Raw genomic sequence first — 20,462 nt, forward strand, 5'->3', positions numbered from 1 at the left:
TTAACCCAAGAATGGCTCCTACACCCCGGCCCCTAATTGAAATGGCTATCAGACATGGCAATTCTAATCACAAAGAAAATAAGGAGCCACTAATACAGTCTACTTTAGACCTATACATTCACATAAATAAACATAAGTAACACACTTTTAGATTACAGTCTCATGTAACAAGCAAAGTTTAGTTACAGGTCTTTCCAGAATATTAGTCTTTGTTTTTAAACGTGCAGATTGCACAAGTCCTTTTTGTCACGAATGGCTTCCAGAACTCTTCCAAGTGGCCAGGAACCACGTGGTGCAGAAGAATCCATTATAATGACTATATCTCCAGGTTTTAGATTCTTCTTCTTTTGGTTCCATTTTTGTCTCTCCTGTAACAAAGGCAGGTATTCGCGTATCCATCGTTTCCAAAAAAGATCTGAGATGTACTGAGCCTGTTTCCATCTTCTCTTCAGATACATATCCTGAGGGTCAAATAGTCCGGGTGGTAAAGATGGTTTTCCTTTCATCAGGAGGATGTGATTTGGTGTAAGTGGCTCTAGGTCTTTTGGATCATCAGAAAGCTTTGTGATGGGTCTGTCATTTAAAATTGCTTCAATTTCACATAGAACCGTATTTAATCCATCGTCGTCCAACTGTTGTTGCTGAAGAACGGATCTCAGAATCTTTCTGATCATACGAATTATCCGTTCCCAAATTCCACCATGATGTGACGCTCCAGGCAGATTAAAACTCCATCTTATTCCAATGTGTCGCAAAGCATCCGCTATTTGGGTATGTTTCAGCAATTCAAGAGCCTCCCTTAACTCTCTGTCTGCTCCGACAAAGTTGGTTCCATTGTCCGATTGGATGTGAGCAACTTGACCTCTTCGACTCACAAAACGGCGCAAAGCATTAATGCAGGCATCTGTGCTTAGAGAGCTAGCCACTTCCAAGTGCACTGCTCGGCTGGCTAAACAGGTGAAAATGACTCCATAGCGTTTAGCTGTACCTCGTCCTCTTTTCACTTCAATAGGTCCGAAGTAATCAACTCCGACGTTGGTGAATGGTGGGTTATCTGGCAAAATTCTTTCCTTGGGTAAATCTGCCATCTTTTGCTCCAAGGCTTTTCCATGATATTTTCTGCAAAAATTACATTCTGCGATAACCTTCCTTACAGCTGAGTTGGCCTTTGTGATCCAGTATTTTCTCCTTAGTGTGGATAAGGTGTGGTTACGACCGCTATGACCAAGCTGTTGATGAATGTGCTTTAGGATGAGACTTGCTACATGTTGATCCTTTGCAAGAACAAAGGGATGCTTTATTTCTTCTGATAAGGAGCCCTTTGTCAGTCGTCCCCCAACTCTTAAGAGGCCTTCATCGTCAAGATAAGGATCTAATCTATAAATTGAGCTGTGTCTGCTCACAGAACCTTTCCCACTTGACAACGTAGCAATCTCCTCTCCAAATCTTTGTTGCTGGCAAAATCTAATAATGGCAAGCTCAGCTTGTCACTAAGACACGTGACCTGTTTTAAATATCCGTACAACGCTACAATATAACCAAATAACTGGGAAAATAATGAAAAATAAAATAAAAAACAGTAGCAATAACACTTTTTTTTTTTAAATTATGAATTTATTTTATTTTCAGTTGCTACAAACGGGACAGACATGACTGGGGGATAGGACAGGGAGAAAGAATGAAAGAAAGAGAGGGAGAGAAAGAAAACCAGAGGGGAGAAGAGACGGTGAGAAGGGGGGGAAGAAAGAAAAAAAAGAAAAACAAACAAAACACCTGGGTCACCTGTATGGAGAAAAAAAACAGAAGAGAAAGCAAACAACAAAGAGCAACATAATAAAAAAAAACAGCACCATCACAATAAACTAGCTAGCAGTAGATATCAGTAGATATTAAATAATAAACGATATTGTGCAGCACGCAAGATAGACAGCGCACAATGTGCTTTGAGGCAGCAGCCAAGAAAGCTGTAGTCCGCGTCTGTGAATACCCGTGTGTACACCTGTGTGCACACCTGTGTGGATCAGCATGCTTGAATTCCAAAGGTTTCTCCATGTAACGATCTGCTAGGGTGTGGGGGGGCCACAGCCCCGTCCTCCAGGGCATGAAGCAGGTATGGAGGAGATCCAGGCCCCAGATATCCAGAGGCCCCAGAGTACAAGGACCCGAGGAGGACCACCAAAGGGGGGGGGGCGTGCCACGATCCTGGGAAGAGCTGAGTAGAGCCCCAAACGAGAGGTCACCCCGCAGCTACGGAGCAGAGGCCAGAGGGGGTTGCAGTGGCGTGCCCGCGGGCTCTGCCGGCAGCCAGCTGTGCCAGAGAGGACCGGGTTATAACACATTAAGAGCAGGAACAGCCATCCGATGATGCTTTCTCCATTGCCCTTAGAATTTAAAACCTTCAGTTCAATATGCTGCACCGTTTCAAATCCTGTTGTAATTTTACTGTTCAATCGAATTAGTTTGAACTTTTTTGAACTTAAAAAATCTGCAAACTCGTTGCCTTAAAAAGAATTTTTTACATTTATTTGATGGACAATTTAAACCTTACAATGAAAGAAAGATTTAATTATTCTGAAATTAGTCTGAAGGTTAGACTTTCCATAACTTTGTATTGGAAGGTACATTACTGATATAATCAATATAAAATGTATTTATTGTCTCTAGGTCAAACAACACATTTGTTTTGCATTCAGTCACAGAAGCTGGTATGTTGTAATATTTTAGAGATGTTTGTTTCCAGTCCAGGCATGACTGCCTGAACGACTGTCATGGATTTGGGTGATCCAAATGTATGTGCAGAAGAACTTCCCTTAGGTACAGTGGGAGTGGATGTGGGTTGGAGATGCAATGACCTTGAACCTGCAGGTGACCATCCTCACTGACCACACCATCTGTGACGGAGGACTCGTCTCTCCTGGTGTTCTGCAAGCAAACGATCATATTCTTTTGAACACCAACTTATTTGCTTTCTTAAAACATGTTTTTCTGCATTTGCTATTGTACAGACCCCAATTTAGACAATCTCAGGCTCCCTCCCCACCAGAGAGGTGGAATTCAATGTCCCACTTGTCAGTCTGGATAGCCCTGACCACCACCTGACGCACTTTCATGTCACAAAAGCATAATTTTAAAAAGGGCAATGCAAACGTGTCGACTAACTTTTCATTGTGATGATCTCCAGAATCATTTGGGAACAAAACAAATTTTACTGTTACTTTACTGTAATTTTATACAGTTAATTAATAATTAATAATTTGGACAAAGAGACATTTGTTTCCAAATGGAGGACTTTGAAAAAGAAAAGGACATAGAATCCCTCTCCTCATAGATAAGGTCATTAATAACCGGGCCCATCTAATCTTAAAGACTTCATAGTACCGTGTCACCCTTATAGAGCACTTCTATAAGGGTCAGGGTTAGGGGGGGTCTGACCAAAGTTGAGATTATAGAAGGCTATTTGGAATAGCATGGAGAGCAGCTCTGCTGCTTACCTTTCAAATATAGAACACATTTAATATTGATCTAATCTGGTTTGATAGCATTGCTTAAATGATACTGTGCACAATATGTATTCATACTGATCACTGTTAGAACTACATGACTACATTTGGGGCTACATCCTCACAATAAAGGGCTATGACTACGGAGGTGAGCAAAGGTGCCAGGGCCTGCTGATTGGTGCTTGCAGCTTAATTCAAATTGAAAGAAAAAAAAAAGAAAATCAGGGTTTGTTTGTTTTGTTTTTTTACTTCAGTTTTAAATAAGAGAACCACAATACAATAATACTACAATAATTACTTCCTCCAAACCATCAACGTGTCTTTTAGACCCCATTCCTACAAAACTGCTCAAAGAAGTCCTGCCATTAATTAATTCTTCGATCTTAAATATGATCAACCTATCTCTAATAATCAGCTATGTACCACAGGCCTTCAAGCTGGCTGTAGTTAAACCTTTACTCAAAAAGCATCTCTAGACCCAGCAGTCTTAGCTAATTATAGGCCAATCTCCAACCTTCCTTTCATATCAAAAATCCTTGAAAGAGTAGTTGTCAAACAGCTAACAGATCATCTGCAGAGGTTTATTTGAAGAGTTTCAGTCAGGTTTCAGAGCTCAGCACAGAAACAGCTTTAGTGAAGGTTACAAATGATCTTCTTATGGCCTCTGACAGTGGACTCATCTCTGTGCTTCCCTTAGGCAGCATCATCAGAAGACATAGCATACATTTTCACTGCTATGCAGATGACACCCAGCTCTATCTGTCCATGAAGCCAGATAACACACACCAATGAGTTAAACTGCAGGAATGTCTTAAAGACATAAAGACCTGGATGGCCGCTAACTTTCTGCTTCTTAATTCAGATAAAACTGAGGTTATTGTACTCGGCCCTGAAAAGCTTAGAAATATGGTATCTAACCAGATTCTTACTCTGGATGGCATTACCTTGGCCTCTACCTTGGCCTCCAGTAACACTGTGAGGAACCTTGGAGTCATTTTTGACCAGGACATGTCCTTCAACGCACATATTAAACAAATATGTAAGACTGCTTTCTTCCATTTGTGCAACATCTCTAAAGTTAGAAATATCCTGTCTCAGAGTGACGCTGAAAAACTAGTTCATGCATTTATTACTTCCAGGCTGGACGACTGTAATTCATTATTATCAGGAAGTCCTAAAAACTCCCTGAAAAGCCTTCAGCTAATCCAAAATGCTGCAGCAAGAGTCCTGACAGGGACTAGAAAGAGAGAGCAGATTTCTCCTGTTTTGGCTTCCCTTCATTGGCTTCCTGTTAAATCCAGAATTGAATTCAAAATCCTGCTCCTCACATACAAAGTCTTAAATAATCAGGCCCCATCTTATCTTAATGACCTTGTAGTACCATATCACCCCATTAGAGCACTTCGCTCTCGCTCTGCAGGCCTACTTGTTGTTCCTAGAGTATTTAAAAGTACCAATTGTTAAGTTTAGAAACTGCTGTAGATGGCACCTGTTTGATAGGATTCCACATCGTCTTCATCAGCATACTACAGTTAACTGGTAGCTGTGGTTTCACCTGAGTGTCATAGGGCGTGTCCAAATTCATGGGCTGCATCCTCCTGAGGCATTTGTAGGCCGATTACATCACAGCGATGCGACGGAAAGCTGTCCAAATTCGTGGACTCCTCTGAACACAGCCGACAAATGTGTCCTCCTTTTCTCCGAATTTGAAGGATGGGTCGGGTGTGTCCTTCGTGGCCCACCTTATCCTAGAATTCATAGCACAGCTCAGCCAATTCCAGTTTTCAACAATGGCGGACGCTACTAAGTTTTTAATATTACTCTTATTACTCTTTCTGGGTCACAAAATAAACTTTTATAAATAAACATTTTCAGGCGAGAATGTAGCTGTTGGTTGTCAGTTTATCAAGATATTATATTATTTGTTATCAAGATAACAAATTTCCCACGTGTGGGACTAATAAAGGTTATCTTATCTTATCACATATTTTCAAAAGTGCTCCGACGTTTTCGGAGACGTCTGCTACCCACCAGCTCGATAGATAGCTGGAAGCTCGAGGGTCACTGGAGCCGCCGAGAACAGCAAACTCCCGGCACATCATTTTCAGATCACCGCGGTCTTTCGCTACTCAGGTTAAACGTAATATATAATTCACTTAGATAATCTAAAAATGTTAATGTTTGGCTTTTTTCAGTGTTTTATTTGTTCGTGAGTAAATCGGTTTGGCTGAGATTAAAGTTATTAGATTCGATTAGATAAAATAAAACTTTATTAATCCCCCGGGTGGTTTTTACACAGCTGAATAAACATCAAACAGAAAACTGATTAAACAGAAGTGTGAGATGGTCGAGAATTTACACCAGTGTCCTGTTATATTTTAGATATCAAGGAGCAGACGCTGAGACAGCGGTGACGCTAATCAGAAGGCTAGACCGTCCAATTTCACAGCCGTTTACTTCCGGCCAACCCGACCTTCTGAGGACCCGGCCCACGTAGACCGCGAAGGCCGGGTCCTCAGGAGGATGCAGCCCATGAATTTGGACACGACTATAGAAGTGTCTGCAGATTCTGGAACAAGTCTTTATTCTCTATTTTAAATTATTTGTTTCTTTTACTTTTTCCAATAACTTAAAGGTATTTCCATCAGCCACGCTGCCTGTTGCTGTTATGCCTCTGTCGGTCCACTTGTAAAAGTCTGGTCAGTCTCTCCTGGTGTGTGAAGGCCACAGCAGCAGATGGCACTCTCCCTCCAGTTCATATCTCTTTACTATCTCTGTCCATACTGCCAGTGTTTCTGTTACAAGTATGTTATCCTCTTCCTGGGGTCTGATATATTTCTCTCATATTCTGGCCTGAGGTGGAACTCTGGAAGTGGAAGTCTGAAGAGCATCAACACACTATTTATCTCATTTGGGTGGACTACAAACTGTCATGCGCCGTGGTGCGCGGGCACGAAAGGATCCAGGCGCAGACTCCGAGCTAACAAAAAGACACTTTAATAAAACAACGAAAGGCGACCCGGGGAAAGTAGAGAGCAAAACAGAAACTAAAAATCCGGGGAAACAATGACACGAGGAAGCCGGGATCGGGACGGCGGGGGGCTGCAATAGAAAGGGGAGATGATTACTAGGGAGCCAGGAAGCGGGGAGAACATATCAGGACTGAGTTAGAGTAGGGGCTTACGATAGAACGGAACCGTGGGAGCTCGGGAGGGAAGTGTGGCAGTCCGTGGGGGCAGGAAGTCCGTGGAATGGCGAGTGGGCCAGGTGAGCACCGCGAGATCCAGTTGAGCCGGAGGACAGGCAGGTAGCAGACGCCGAGTAGAAACCTGGACAGAAGTAGGCAGGTTAAACAAAGTTCCAAGCAGAAGAGAATGCACACTTTTCGTGGAAGTCTGGTTACCACTGTGGGGATGACTACGAACTGGCGTGGAGCATCCGTCAGCGCCGGATTAAGTGGATCTCCGTGTAACCACCGGGATGGAGAGCAGGTGTGCTGGTGATGGCCCAGCCCGGGGGTGTGGCTACCCGAGCATCACGCATTCCACAGACACAGGACCACGGACCATGACACAAACGTTATCTTAAATTCGGTAAAGAGAGTCCTCCGTGCTCCTTCTCTAACTGCAAAGTTTTGAATTAAACCCTTGGCCTCCTGCCTGCCTGATATTTATATAATATATAATATGCGCAGCCGCTGCAGCCGCGTGTGTAAGTTGAAAGTGCGAACATGTGGCTGGGTGTCTCGTGCCCCAATCCTGGGTTTCGGCATCACTGTAAACGATGTATGACAGACCCGACCACATGTTCACACTTTTCAGTACACTTCTTATTGCGGCTGTCGACACACACATGGCTGCAGCTTTTCAGCGGCTGCAGCTTTTCAGCGGCTGCAGCGGATGCACATATTATTAAATAGTATATTAAATTTCTTTGTTGCGCCATAAAAGTGATTCTGATGTTCAACATTAGTTCTGCATGACTTTTCTGCGAGGTTCACAAGTGTGTGGTGGGGTGCGCCACACACTTGTGAACCACTGCTCTAATGTCACTGTTTTGCCTGATTTCTTGGGCCAAGGGTTCAGTGAACAAGACAAACAACGAGGGGCTTAAACAGCAAGTGTAGCGGCTCTATAGAGTGTCAATCTGTCTGGAAGGGTGCCATTGGTTCAATGTAAAGGGCTTGTATATTCCTACTAAAACCCATCCTCTCTATAACAGAGAACAGTAGTCTCACAGTAGTCTTTGTTTCTGCCTTCTTTTGGGATTACTGGGATGACAGCGTCCCTGAGGGCTGGATAGTAGCCTTAAGTGTCCAGTTAAAGGAAAAGCTCCGTCACTCCCGGGGCTTTTGTTTGCCTTCAGTTTGCTAACGTTGTCTAATTCCTTCATAGATGTTAATGCTTCGCTCAGGTTTGTGTCTGTTGTTGGAAGGTCCAATTTGAACAAGAGCACAGCATCTCATAGGCACTTTTAAAGATTGTTTGAATCATCTCTGGGTCGAATGTAAATTCATTAGTAGATAGGTCTCTAATTTTAGGTATTGAGTGTTTAGTTCTTTGTGTTCTAAGGCGCCTCGCTAGAATTTGTGTTGCTTTTGATCCCAATTCATAAAATGTTTGTTTAGCATTTTCTTTCCCCGTTCTTCACATGTGTTTTTTGTCCAGGGTGTGTTTTATTATTCTTATTTCTTTTGATAATTCCTCACTCCGGTCAGTTTGGTGTTGCCTAGTTCCTAGTTCCCTTTTTTTAAATTGTCATATTCAACTCAAGAAATCAGTTTACCTCTTGTAATGGAAATTCCTTTATTTAATGTATTGATCACTTTGGTAATAGTAATATCACTTTCTCACTTACAGTGGCTTGCAAAAGTATTGGGCCCCCTTGAACTTTCCCACATTTTGTCACATTACAGCCACAAACATGAATCAATGTTATTGGAATTCCAGGTTAAAGACCAACACAAAGTGGTGCACACGTGAGAAGTGGAACGAAAATCATACATGATTCCACAATTTGTTACAAATAAATAACTGCAAAGTGGGGTGTGCGTAATTATTCAGCCCCCTTTGGTCTGAGTGCAGTCAGTTGTCCATAGACGTTGCCTGATGAGTGCTAATGACTAAATAGATGCACCTGTGTGTAATCTAATGTCAGTACAAATACAGCTGCTCTGTGATGGCCTCAGAGGTCGTCTGAGAGAATATTGGGAGCAACAACACCATGAAGTCCAAAGAACACACCAGACATGTCAGGGATAAAGTTATTGAGACATTTAAAGCAGGCTTAGGCTACAAAAAGGTTTCCCAAGCCTTGAACATCCCTCGGAGCACTGTTCAAGCCATCATTCAGAAAGGGAAGGAGTATGGCACAACTGTAAACCTACCAAGACAAGGCCGTCCACCTAAACTCACAGGCCGAACAAGGAGAGCGCTGATCAGAAATGCAGCCAAGAGGCCCATGGTGACTCTGGACGAGCTGCAGAGATCTACAGCTCAGGTGGGGGAATCTGTCCATAGGACAACTATTAGTCGTGCACTGCACAAAGTTGGCCTTTATGGAAGAGCGGCACGAAGAAAGCCATTGTTAACAGAAAACCATAACAAGTCCCGTTTGCAGTTTGCCACAAGCCATGTGGGGGACACAGCAAACATGTGGAAGAAGCTGCTCTGGTCAGATGAGACCAACATGCAAAACGCTGTGTGTGAAAACTAACACTGCACATCACTCTGAACCATCCCCACTGTCAGATATGGTGGTGGCAGCATCATGCTCTGGGGGGGCTTCTCTTCAGCAGGGACAGGGAAGCTGGTCAGAGTTGATGGGAAGATGGATGGAGCCAAATACAGGGCAACCTTGGAAGAAAACCTCTTGGAGTCTGCAAAAGACTTGAGACTGGGGCGGAGCTTCACCTTCCAGCAGGACAACGACCCTAAACATAAAGCCAGGGCAACAATGGAACAGTTTAAAACAAAACATATCCATGTGTTAGAATGGCCCAGTCAAAGTCCAGATCTAAATCCAATCCAGAATCTGTGGCAAGATCTGAAAACTGCTGTTCACAAACGCTGTCCATCTAATCTGTTTTGCAAAGAAGAATGGGCAAGGATTTCAGTCTCTAGATGTGCAAAGCTGGTAGAGACAGACCCTAAAAGACTGGCAGCAAAAGGTGGTTCTACAAAGTATTGACTCAGGGGGCTGAATAATTACACACACCCCACTTTGCAGTTATTTATTTGTAAAAAATGTTTGGAATCATGTATGATTTTTGTTCCACTTCTCATGTGTACACCACTTTGTATTCAAAGGAGCTTGCGAAGCTTCTTCAGTTCAGAACTGAAGAAGCTTCTTGGATGAGAGGTGAAACGTCTTCAGGCAACTTAAAGAAGTCCAGACGCTTTTCTTTGCAAGCTCCTTTGGCTATGATGACCTGGATGACTGAGAACCTTCACAGACACCACTTTGTGTTGGTCTTTCACGTGGAATTCCAATAAAATTGATTCATGTTTGTGGCTGTAATGAGACAAAATGTGGAAAAGTTCAAGGGGGCCGAATACTTTTGCAAGCCACTGTAGTTATATACATGTAGGATAGCATCGCATGTGTTCTACACACACACAGTGGGGCATTGTGAGTTCATGGGAGACATTAAACAGATGGTGAGGCTCCTTCCCTTATCAGGGAGGATTCGAGAGGTAAATCTCTGGGTGACGGCTAAGTGAAAAACAAGGGTGCATCTCTCTGTTTAAAGGAAAGGTTTGAAGGAGGGAGCTGAGGGTATAGGCTCATGCGATGGGACAATATGTAAGAGGTGTGTTTTTGTTCACCCCTGTATTTAAAGAAACGCTTTGTTTTTCATTGTTAGAGACCACTTTGGTGTTTGACAATGTGATTAAACCAGATGCTCATCAGTGTTTGCAGTTTACACCCTTAACCGTATCCCAGACTGTTGTGGGTTCCACTTCATTATCTTTGTTTAAATTATTACAATCTCGAGTTTCTTTCTTTATTTCCTGCACTATTGTTTTTTTGTTCAAAATTCCAATGTTTAGTCTCTGTTGGGTCCTTCGTTTTAAGTCTTCCAGGTTAACTGTCAGGTGAATGGTGTTATGATCTGATGTGTCAGCTGTCCCAATTGTACAATCTGAGACCCTCTGTCTCTCTGTAGTGTTCATCAGGAAATAGTTCTGGAATAGACCTTGTGAGTTGCAGAGTAATGTGTAATGTCTTTTTCTTCTGGATGGAAATCCCTCAGCACCTCAAATAGTTCACTTTCCTTAATTTTTTAAAACATTTCCACATTTTTAGACACAGTATGTTGTGTGAATGCTGTCCAGTGCTCGTTGTAGTTTGATATAATATTCCTTCTTCTTATAAATACCTTCACTCAGGGAGACTACTTGATCAAAAACAAGCCTGAGACATGTCAGGTCACTCTCTGGAGGTGCGTCTATATTGACACAGTGCTGTTGATTCTGCCTTTAACAATGACATCTCTACCATCTTTATTGGCTTCCACTTTCATCACTTCAAAATTGACGCGGTTAGATATTAGTGTAATAACCCCCCTCCTTCTGCTGTTCTTACATGAACTGCAGAAAGAGTTTATATAGCCTAGCTCAGGGGTGGCCAACCAGTCAGAGACCAAGAGCCTCTCTCTCTCTCTCTCTCTCTCTCTCTCTCTCTCTCTCTCTCTCTCTCTCTCTCTCTCTCTCTCTCTCTCACACTCACACTCACACTCACACACACACACACAAAATACACACATCTCTGCTCAGCCAGATTTATTGTAAATGTCACACACCAACATGATAATGACAGAAATGGACTCCTACAGTACTAAAACCACAGGCCAGTCATTTTCAACAATGAACATTGTGTGCACTGTCTCACACACACAAACTCTCAGTTCAACCAAGTCCACAAACAAAAATATAATAATCTACAATAGCATTTACTTTTATAATGCATGTTGTTTAGTGGGACTTCTGGCATTCCTTGCCTTGAACAATCCTCTTTAAATCTGGCTTGTATTCCGTTGTTGTCACTCGAAGCAATTCTTTCACATGTGTGTCAGTCAGAACAGATCGATGCTTTGATTTCACATGTTTTAGGGTAGAAAACACAGACTCGCAGACGTATGTTGACCCAAACATTGACAGTATCTTAAGCGCAGCCCGTTTGACATTGGGGTATTTTTCCATTGGCACACTTTTCCAGAACTCAATGGTCCCTTCCCTTAAAGCAGGTTTCAATTGGTCCTCTTCACAAAGATCGATCATCTCCAACTCAGCCGCAGCTTCATCTGTGACTAGCGGGACTTTCAAACAGCCGGTCTCTGCATTAAATGGGTCGACGAGGAACGTAATCTGTGGCCTTTTCAATTGTAGATCATGGAACCGGGTCACGAAGCTTTCGTGCAAGTTTTCAATCAGCGTTGCATATCTGGCTCTTTGCTTACTCAGGGCAGCACTGGCGACTTGCCCGCTGGCTTTTAGCAGAGTGGGAAAATGCGTTAAATCTCCCTTTTGAATATGTGTCTTGAACAGCTTCAGTTTGTTGACAAACGCAAACACACTTTGCACTAGGTCAGGGAGCATTTTTAACTTACCCTGCAGGGTCAGGTTCAGTCTGTCCAAGTGACACAGCATGTCGACCAAAAAGGCCAGATCCATAATCCACTTGAGGTCCGAGAGCTCGGGATAGTCCTTGTCCTTCTTTTCCATAAACAGTTTCACGGCATCCAAAAGCTCAAAGAAGCGAGAGAGTACCTGGCCTTTTGACAGCCACATGAGAAGTGGAACAAAAATCATACATGATTCCAAACATTTTTTACAAATAAATAACTGCAAAGTGGGGTGTGTGCAGTGCAGCGGCAGGTCACCTGGAAGCCCTTGGTCCAGCTCAGCGATGAGATTCTTGAATTGCCTGTGGTTAAGCGCATGTGTGCGGATATAGTTGACGATTTCCATCACAGGCTTCATGACGTTATCTAAATTCAATGATTTAGACACGAGTTGCTCCATGTGGATGATGCAGTGGAAATTCCAAAAGTCAGGAATAGTTTGGTCAGCTTTGCACAGCCCCACAAGCCCGTTCACAGATCCCATCATGGCTGGTGCTCCATCCGTGGCTATTGCAGTTAATTTCGTTATGGGCAGATTTGCTTTTTCAAATGCAGCCATCATGGTTTCTTTCACATCTATGCCACGGGTTCTGTCTTTTAATGGCACAATATCCAGGAGTTCTTCTTTGATCACACAATCGTTTGAAACAGACCGTGCAAATATTGCCAACTGAGGCTTGTCTTGTATATCACAACTCTCATCCAATGCGACACTAAAATACTCACATGCTTGAAGGTCAGAGTGCAACTGTGATTCAATAGCCGTGTTAATGTCCGATATTCTGTGTTCAACAGTGTGGCGGGACAGTTGGACGTCTGATACCATGCGTTTTAATTTGTCGTTTTCAGGAGACAAGATTTCAACAACATCACTGAGGCATTTTTTAACGAACTCCCCTTCATTGTATGGCTTTTTAGCCCGTGCAATGTTCCAAGCCAGCTGATAGGATGCGAGCGTTATGGTCTCTGACCGCTTCGTAAATTTTTGGAAAAACTGTATCTGCTTTTCTGCCTGACTTTTCAAAGTGGCCAACTCGTGCTTGCGAAGTTCAGTCCCTTTTGGAAATTCCTGGTCGATGTTAGCATGGAGTGAGCTGAAGTGGCGCTGAAGATTTGAAGCTTTGAAATGCGCTAATGACGTCTGACATATAAGGCAGAATGGCTTACCATTGCGTTCAACAAAAAAATATAAACTCTCCCACTCTGTTAAAAACGTCCTGTGTTCATCTTCATATTTTCTTTTTGCTGTGCATTTTTTTCCTGCCATTTTAAGGGCGAACTTGCTCCTACTGGGAAACTGCGGTATTTTCATCTCACACACATGCGCATTTGATGAAAATACCGTATTGAACTCAAGCGAAGCGAACGCGCACATTTTAAAACAACAACATAAAAAAAATCAAAACACAAACATAAACTTTGATATGAACGTAAGAGCCGCATGAAACCAGGCAAAGAGCCGCATGCGGCTCGAGAGCCGCGGGTTGGCCACCCCTGGCCTAGCTTTTCATCTTCTCATGTTCGTTTTCATGTGTGTTTCTGGGAGAAGCTGCTCTTGCCTTTTTCATTTTTGCAGTGACTTTACTCCTTTTTATAGGATTGCCAAGACCATTAACATTCCAACAGTCAGCCCTATAAACAAAAATGATACTCTATAAGAGTCCAGAACTGTAATGGAACATCTAACATGGAAGAAGACCAAATAATACTGTGAACTCCAATGGTGGGGCAGATAACTGTCCTGCTCCATAACCCTGCTGGTGGGTCATGGGAAAGGCCTGTCGTAAAGACAAGGCCCTACGCTGGGGGCTAGTGATGAAACAAGCACCATCCTATTTGTCCAGCGCTCTTAATTTCGAAAGCTGCTCCCAGCTATAAGCATCTGAAGCAAATTTACATCTGACCCGTTGTTGTTCCCACACCACACCATCGTAGTCATTCCGGGGTGCTCCTTTTGAATATCCAGAGTTTTTCTTTGGCTCTCCCTGCAGCTGTAGATCAGCCTTCCTTCTGGCTCTTTTCCAGGCGTTGCCATTTTAGTTGCTCCTTCCGTCTGGTTGCAGCTGAGGCATCCTCCTCTCTCAGAGCGGATACCACTACGCTGAAGCTGCGTCTCTTTAGTTTCAGCGCTGCTTCGTGTGCGTTGCTGTAGGTTCAGATTCCGTTGTCACAGTCGATTCTCTTATTAGTGTCTGTAAACGAATGCCTTTCTCCTTTAGTGCCTTCTTTATCCCGTTGCAGTCTCTACGTTTTGAATAATCTCTGCTGCATGGTCGAAGAACAGCGTTTGGTTTCAGGATATTAGCTAAACAGAAAGGCACAACTAGCAATTCAATGAAAATAAAAAGAGAAGAAATTCTGAAAACAGAAAGCTCTTTGGAAGGCAAAGGTTTTCCCATCGGTGCTTGATAGAGGATTTCAGCTGCTCAGTCATCCAGGACTGTTGTTGTGTTACAGTGGTCCCAGTGTTTTCAGTGGGTGACAGGTAAACCAGCAGTCTGTGATATGGAGCCATGCTGCTGTACATCAGGAGTGTGGTCTGATACTGAATTTCTGAAGTAATCAAGACTTTTCCAGAAGAAGACATCTGGGTACCAACATGTGTTGCTTTAACACCCCCAAAGATCTTCTAAGCTACTCGTGCTGTGCAAAATGCTAGCTTTGAACTGTGCGTGGACAGTGGGCCCACTGTGGCTCACAGCATGACAAGGTGTCCTTGACCAAGATATTGAATCCTAAACTGTCCCTGGTGCAGCCATCAGTTTGTGTGACTGATGAAATGCCCAAAATAAGCGCCTTGTGTTTGAACAAATGTATTTTCCAGATTGGATGAAGGCAACAACGTTTTAAGATGTTTATATAACTGTTGTCACTTTTTAATGTTGTGTAGCTTGTTGTTGGTGTGATGACAAACCATTCATGACACTTTGCAGGGACTTCCTCTGTGGTCCTGGCTATTCCTGCTATTGTTGCTAGGTGCATGTCAGTGTGTTACCCTAATCTGATTGGCTTTTGTCTTTCTTTCTGTTTTTTTAACCTCTTTCAGATCGTGTGGTGAACTGAAAAGAACGCTGAAGCAAAGGTGGAGAGCAGCAGGACTTTGGTCTCCTGCTGTCCCGTGTTTTTGCTGGAAACTCCACTTCTCTCACTGCCCAGTACACTCCTACTGTTCTTCCTGTTCGTTCACTCTCCTATCATCTATCTGCCCATCTTGCTCGACAAATAGGTCAACAGAATCCAAGCGCCAAAGACTAGGAGACCATCTCAGCTGTTTCTGTAGAAGCACTGCTAATAGAAAGAACACAAGTGGATGTAACTGCCCCCACCCACAGAGTTCGGTTCAGTCCCACGGGCGATGAGACGAGCCAGGAGCTTCATCTTTCTCTAGACACTTTCTTCTACACCTTCTGTCTTCATGCTTTGGGGGTCCTCAGGTGCCCCCACCCCGTGTCGACCCCCCCACACCCGTTGCCACCACGGCAGACCACCCCAATCGCCTTGTTGCCATGCCGACAGAGACACTGACTCCAGCCCTGCCAGATAGCAAGGCTGCTGGCCCTGCAACGCCCTTCAGTTCCACTGTACCCCTCCGCATCCTCAACAAGGGCCCCGAGTACTTCAGGAGACAGGTACTGTGTGTGTTAGGATGTACAGAGATCTGTTCAGGTAAATGTGGGATTGAACTGAAGCATCAGAGGTCATAACTTTAAGTGTTTTGGCCACAAAATTCCAGGGTCGAGCTCATTTGTATAACCAATATAATTCCATAATAATTGGTCATTTGTGAGTCGTATAATACCGTGTTTTAATAAGCGCTGATCAAAATGCCTGCACCATTTGTGACTGTATTGTACAGTGAAACTTGTCTTAAAAAGAACTAGTTAGCGCTTTACAATGCAATTAATATCCTGTTGTAGTAACACCCACTGTACCACTGTCAGAAAAAGGTGTCCATCCATTTGGAACTAACACTGGTCTTAATCTGTCTGTGAAGGTTCTCAGTCATCCAGGTCATTGTAGTCAAAGGAGCTTGCAGAGAAAAGCGTCTGGACTTCTTTAAGTTGCTTGAAGACGTTTCACCTCTCATCCGAGAAGCTTCTTCAGTTCTAAGGTCAAGACTCAGCTGTCCATCTGCATCTAAAGGTCAAAGGTCACTCTTTCGGGGATGCCAATGTTCACATTTTGGACAGAGAGGACAGATGGTTTGAAAGAGGAGTGAAAGAAGCCATCTATGTCCACTGTGAGCGACCATCTTTGAACAGAGGCGGGGGTTTACGACACCAACTGTCTGTCATCTATAATCCAGTTTTGAGATCCCTTCCCAGACGCCTTAACGGCCACTCACATCCTGGGCCATCTGACCTCAGGAATTCGCATGATAAGGTGGGGCCAGGTTTCACAATGAACACACCCGAAACTCTGGCTGATTGGGACCCACACCCAGTTTCCCACCTTGACTCAGGCGATTAGAGGATCATCAGGGGGTCCTTTTGTCCCTCTGTGGGGGGAAACTCCCACTAGGTTTATATCTGGGACTCTCCACCATTTGATCTTAGAACTGAAGAAGCTTCTCGGATGAGAGGTGAAACGTCTTCAAGCAACTTAAAGAAGTCCAGACGCTTTTCTTTGCAAGCTCCTTTGACTGGTCTTAATCCACGTCACAGTTAGAGTTGTATGAAGTATTGCTGTGCTCTGCTGACGGGGCTCCATCGTCTGTTGCTGATCATGTAGGCTGTCACTGTTGCCGTCAAGTTGCTCGTAGACACAATTGCAACAACTTTTACATGACCTTGTAGATATGCACTTAGCTGTAAATGTTTAAAGTGTGGAAGCTTGTTGCAAATTTAGGGCTGTGAGAAACTCAGAAAGTCCTAAATATAAATAAGCATAGAATAGAATTGTGTAATGGCAAAGATGGCAGTTAACCTGCCCCGATCACCACAGAGCCATTATCTTGTTTCAGTTCCAAATGCACATCAGAGGTGGAGCTGCGTGCTGTCGTTTTTCTTGTTCCTGTAATGCTCATCACCTCTGCATTCTTCCTTTAAAACGCTGAGGCGAGCCAGAGAATTCGTACAGATGCGAAGCTGTGCCTGTATAGTACAAATATAACGTGCTGGGGAAAAAGCGTTTTAAAGCTTTTTCTAAGGCAAAGCTGCCAAATTTTAAAGCATTTTTAATAACATTTGCTGATTCTGTACATCAGTGCTGCATAGGTGAGACGTGCTTGTAGAAAGACTTTGGTAAAAATCAGGATGTATCAGTGTCTGTTTCTATAGTGTCCAAACGTTATGTGATGCAAAAGGGAAAAAAGATGAGTGGATAAATTTCCAATGCTCACTCGTTGTATCCCAACATTAGGCAGTGTAACACTTCCTGACTTTATGAACTCGTGAATCTCTTCCGAGATGATCTGCAGCTGCATCACCAAATGAACGGGGTTGTATCATGTTTGTCTCCTATCGCTTGTTTCAGACAAGGAGTGAGAAGAACACAATAACAGATTTTTAAAAAACACACAGAAATAACCCAAAACAACTCGATTCCTACCCCTGCTGCACGCATATAGAATAAGGTAAGGGACTGATTCAATGCCATCTCTCTTTTTTAACCTGTGTCTCAGGTGGAACCAAACCCTAAGCGCCTCAGTGCTGTTGAAAGACTAGAAGCTGATAAGGCCAAGTATGTCAAGAGCCAGGAAGTCATCAATGCCAAGCAGGAGCCAATCAAACCACCTGTGCTCGTTAAACCACCTGCTGGCCATCCCCTGCTATCCAAGAGAGGTCCTGGCATCGGTGGAGGAGGCAGTGGAGGCGGGTTACCTTTCAAAGCATCCAATAACAATGCCAAGTCAGACACGTGCGCAACAAGCTGTGGCAGCATCAAACGGGAGAATTTAAACCTAGAGATCCTAAAAAATCTGCTAAACTCATCGTCTTCTTCAGCAGCAGGATCTGGAGGTGGAGCTAAGAGTGCTGTGCATATGAGGTCAACAGGTGGAATGCCCAGGAGTTGGACACCATCGGGGTAAAATAATATACTTTTATCTTGTGTACATATGTAATCAATAATTATGTGGCGCTCAAATATCTCCATTCAGAAAGTTTCTCTAAACGTGTTACTTTGAGTGTAACTTGGTAATGTATGTTATATTTGGTACAGTCCTGTGAAAAGCTATATACAACCTCACTGCTGTCCAGTTAATCAAAAGCATTTGATTAACTGATCATCAAGTGTGACCGCAGCTGTAAAATCAGAGGTTTTGGCAGTTTGCTAGTCTGCAGCAGTCAGGTGTGTTAACACAATGCCACAGTCTTCCCAGGAGTGCACGTTCCAGCAAATTCCCCCCAGCTCAGACCATGCAGCCTTCAGAGAAACTGCAAAAAGCCCACGAGCTACACGCCAGACTCTGCAGGCCTCAGTTAGCAGGCCTGCAGAGTCTGAAGGGGGGTCTAGCCTAGGGACCCTTACTGGATACAGATGCCCTGGTCAGGAATCAAACCCCTGACATGAAGTTCCAAAGACGTGTAGTGTTTACCTCCAGGTGAAGCAGAGAAAGTGCTGATAGGGATAGATCTACCATCTTTCTGATTGGTAGATGGCGTGCTCTACCACCTGAGACACGACCGCCTCCAGCAAAACTGGAGAAGCTCTGACTGAAAGAAGTAAAAGTTGTGTCCAAAGAGGAAGCCTGAAAAGGCACAGCTTCCCAAAATGTTTCCACTGTTGTGAGGACAGTTTTAAAAAATATTAATAATGAAAAATCAAAGCTCCAGCTCGGAAAAGCTTCTGAAAATAGTTTCTGCTAAGATGCTCACTGTGACTAAGTTAAACAAAAAGTCTGGAGGTCAATGTTGATATGCAAAAGACAAAAATATGACAAGCAAAATAAGAAAGCAGGAAGTGAAGTGTCAGCCTGAGATGAGCTGCAGTGAAGACAAATGTGGCTTCTGGTGTATTCGAAACCTATAGATAATGACCAAAAGACAGCCGGGCCGTCATAACTTGTTTGTTTGCACTTTAAATATGTGTTCATGAAGCGCAAACAAAGTCAGCTAGATGATAAATAACCAACATTTGTACGTGTAACGTTTGTATACACAATTTACGTACAGATTTTTGTGTACTCGCGATTCAATTAGGTTTAATGTCCTATGAACAGACGAGACCAAAGTGGAGACAGCAGCATCTCTACTTTAAGAGAAAAACCAAACGGCACAAACCTCTCACACCAACTGTCAGCATGGCGGCGGTGGGATGATGATCTGAGCGCCTCACACTCACTGAGACCCACAGATGAAGACGATGAAGTACGATTTAGACCAGGCTGTCATAGACAAGCCTTGACACTGAAAACTGCTTTTGCTATTACTGATGATAATAAGAATGAAATGATTTCCGTTGTTGCTGAATGTCTTACAGTTTCATTTCCCAGAGATGCTGGAGAATCTCAATTTTGTGAGTTTTTTTGTTCTGATAGAAATGTACCTGGTTTCTGTTTTTATTAGCTCGAGCTTTGCTGCTTTCTTGGTGAATTACTTTTGTTTCCTGTCTCGTCACTGCAGTCATCACTACAACTTTCTGGCTTCCTCCTCTGATAGTTTCAGGTTCAGTCAAACTTTGTCCTTCTTTTTCCCTCAGCGGTGCAGGCTTCTGTCTTACAGCATCATTACCTCTTTCTCCACTTTGGCTGTTGGTTTAGTTTAGTTGTAAGAACAAAATAGGTTGGTGGGCACGTTTCAAGAATCCTGATATTTCTTGGGACGTATTAGTGATAAGGCCCAGTTATCCCAATCACAGAAACAACTCTATCAGAATGACTGGACCACTGCAGAGGCTTGATTCTTTTCCTCAACCTGACTGAAAAGCTGTGGACAGACCTTAAGCTAGCCGAGCGCAAACAAAGATCCAAAAACCTCGATGACTTGTAAAGAAGAGGGAGACAGAAGTTCTCCACAGCAATGTGAGAGTCTGATAAAACCATAAAGAAAACGACTCCTCCAGCTATGGCTGCTCAGGGTGGTTCAGTTTAGTTTTCACAGGACTGCTGCTGAAAAAGGAAGTTTACTCAACTGACTACAAAAAATACTTTTCCTTTTTATTGCTCCTTGATATGACGATTGTTTGTTTTGTTTTTTTAAAGGTATGTTATATTGTACACCAGAATAATGGTTTCAACACTTTAAAATCTTCTGGTTTGAAGTGTTTCTTCAGTATTTAAGTGATCTAGTGACAGTCGTCAGCATTTCTACTGCTACACAGTAAACAATAGTTGCTGATAATAACTTATTTTCCAAATTGTAAACAAATCCGATGTAAAACGGTGCTCGTGTTGC

The 20,462-nt window shown here is 43.3% G+C and overlaps 1 protein-coding gene and 1 long non-coding RNA gene across 3 annotated transcripts in view; one reads left to right on the plus strand and one right to left on the minus strand.

The window, feature by feature from the left end:
- The window catches only part of fam110b (family with sequence similarity 110 member B), a 57,560-nt gene that overhangs the window by 30,657 nt on the left and 6,441 nt on the right, over nt 1–20,462 (plus strand). Inside the window, exons 3-4 of one of the 2 annotated variants that reach the window (XM_086272017.1) lie at nt 15,173–15,755; nt 17,750–18,153. In XM_086272017.1, coding sequence (XP_086128143.1) covers nt 15,633–15,755; nt 17,750–18,153 — 527 coding nt within the window. In that variant the 5' untranslated portion in view covers nt 15,173–15,632. Of the gene's footprint in view, nt 1–15,153; nt 15,756–17,749; nt 18,154–20,462 lie in introns of those variants that run through there. The other variant, XM_086272018.1, reaches the window with a different exon arrangement.
- On the minus strand, nt 1,593–6,823 carry LOC147309159 (uncharacterized). Its single transcript, XR_015126049.1, has 2 exons — nt 6,685–6,823; nt 1,593–2,922 (listed from the first exon to the last, which is right to left on the minus strand). It is a non-coding gene; the product is annotated as an uncharacterized LOC147309159 (long non-coding RNA).

The sequence above is a fragment of the Aulonocara sp. 'chitande type north' Nkhata Bay genome, linkage group LG18 (genome assembly GCF_057382095.1).
Source record: "Aulonocara sp. 'chitande type north' Nkhata Bay isolate Kocher_YH1m ecotype deep benthic linkage group LG18, A_spYH_male_GT1.1, whole genome shotgun sequence".
In the NCBI taxonomy this organism is placed as follows: Eukaryota; Metazoa; Chordata; class Actinopteri; order Cichliformes; family Cichlidae; genus Aulonocara; species Aulonocara sp. 'chitande type north' Nkhata Bay.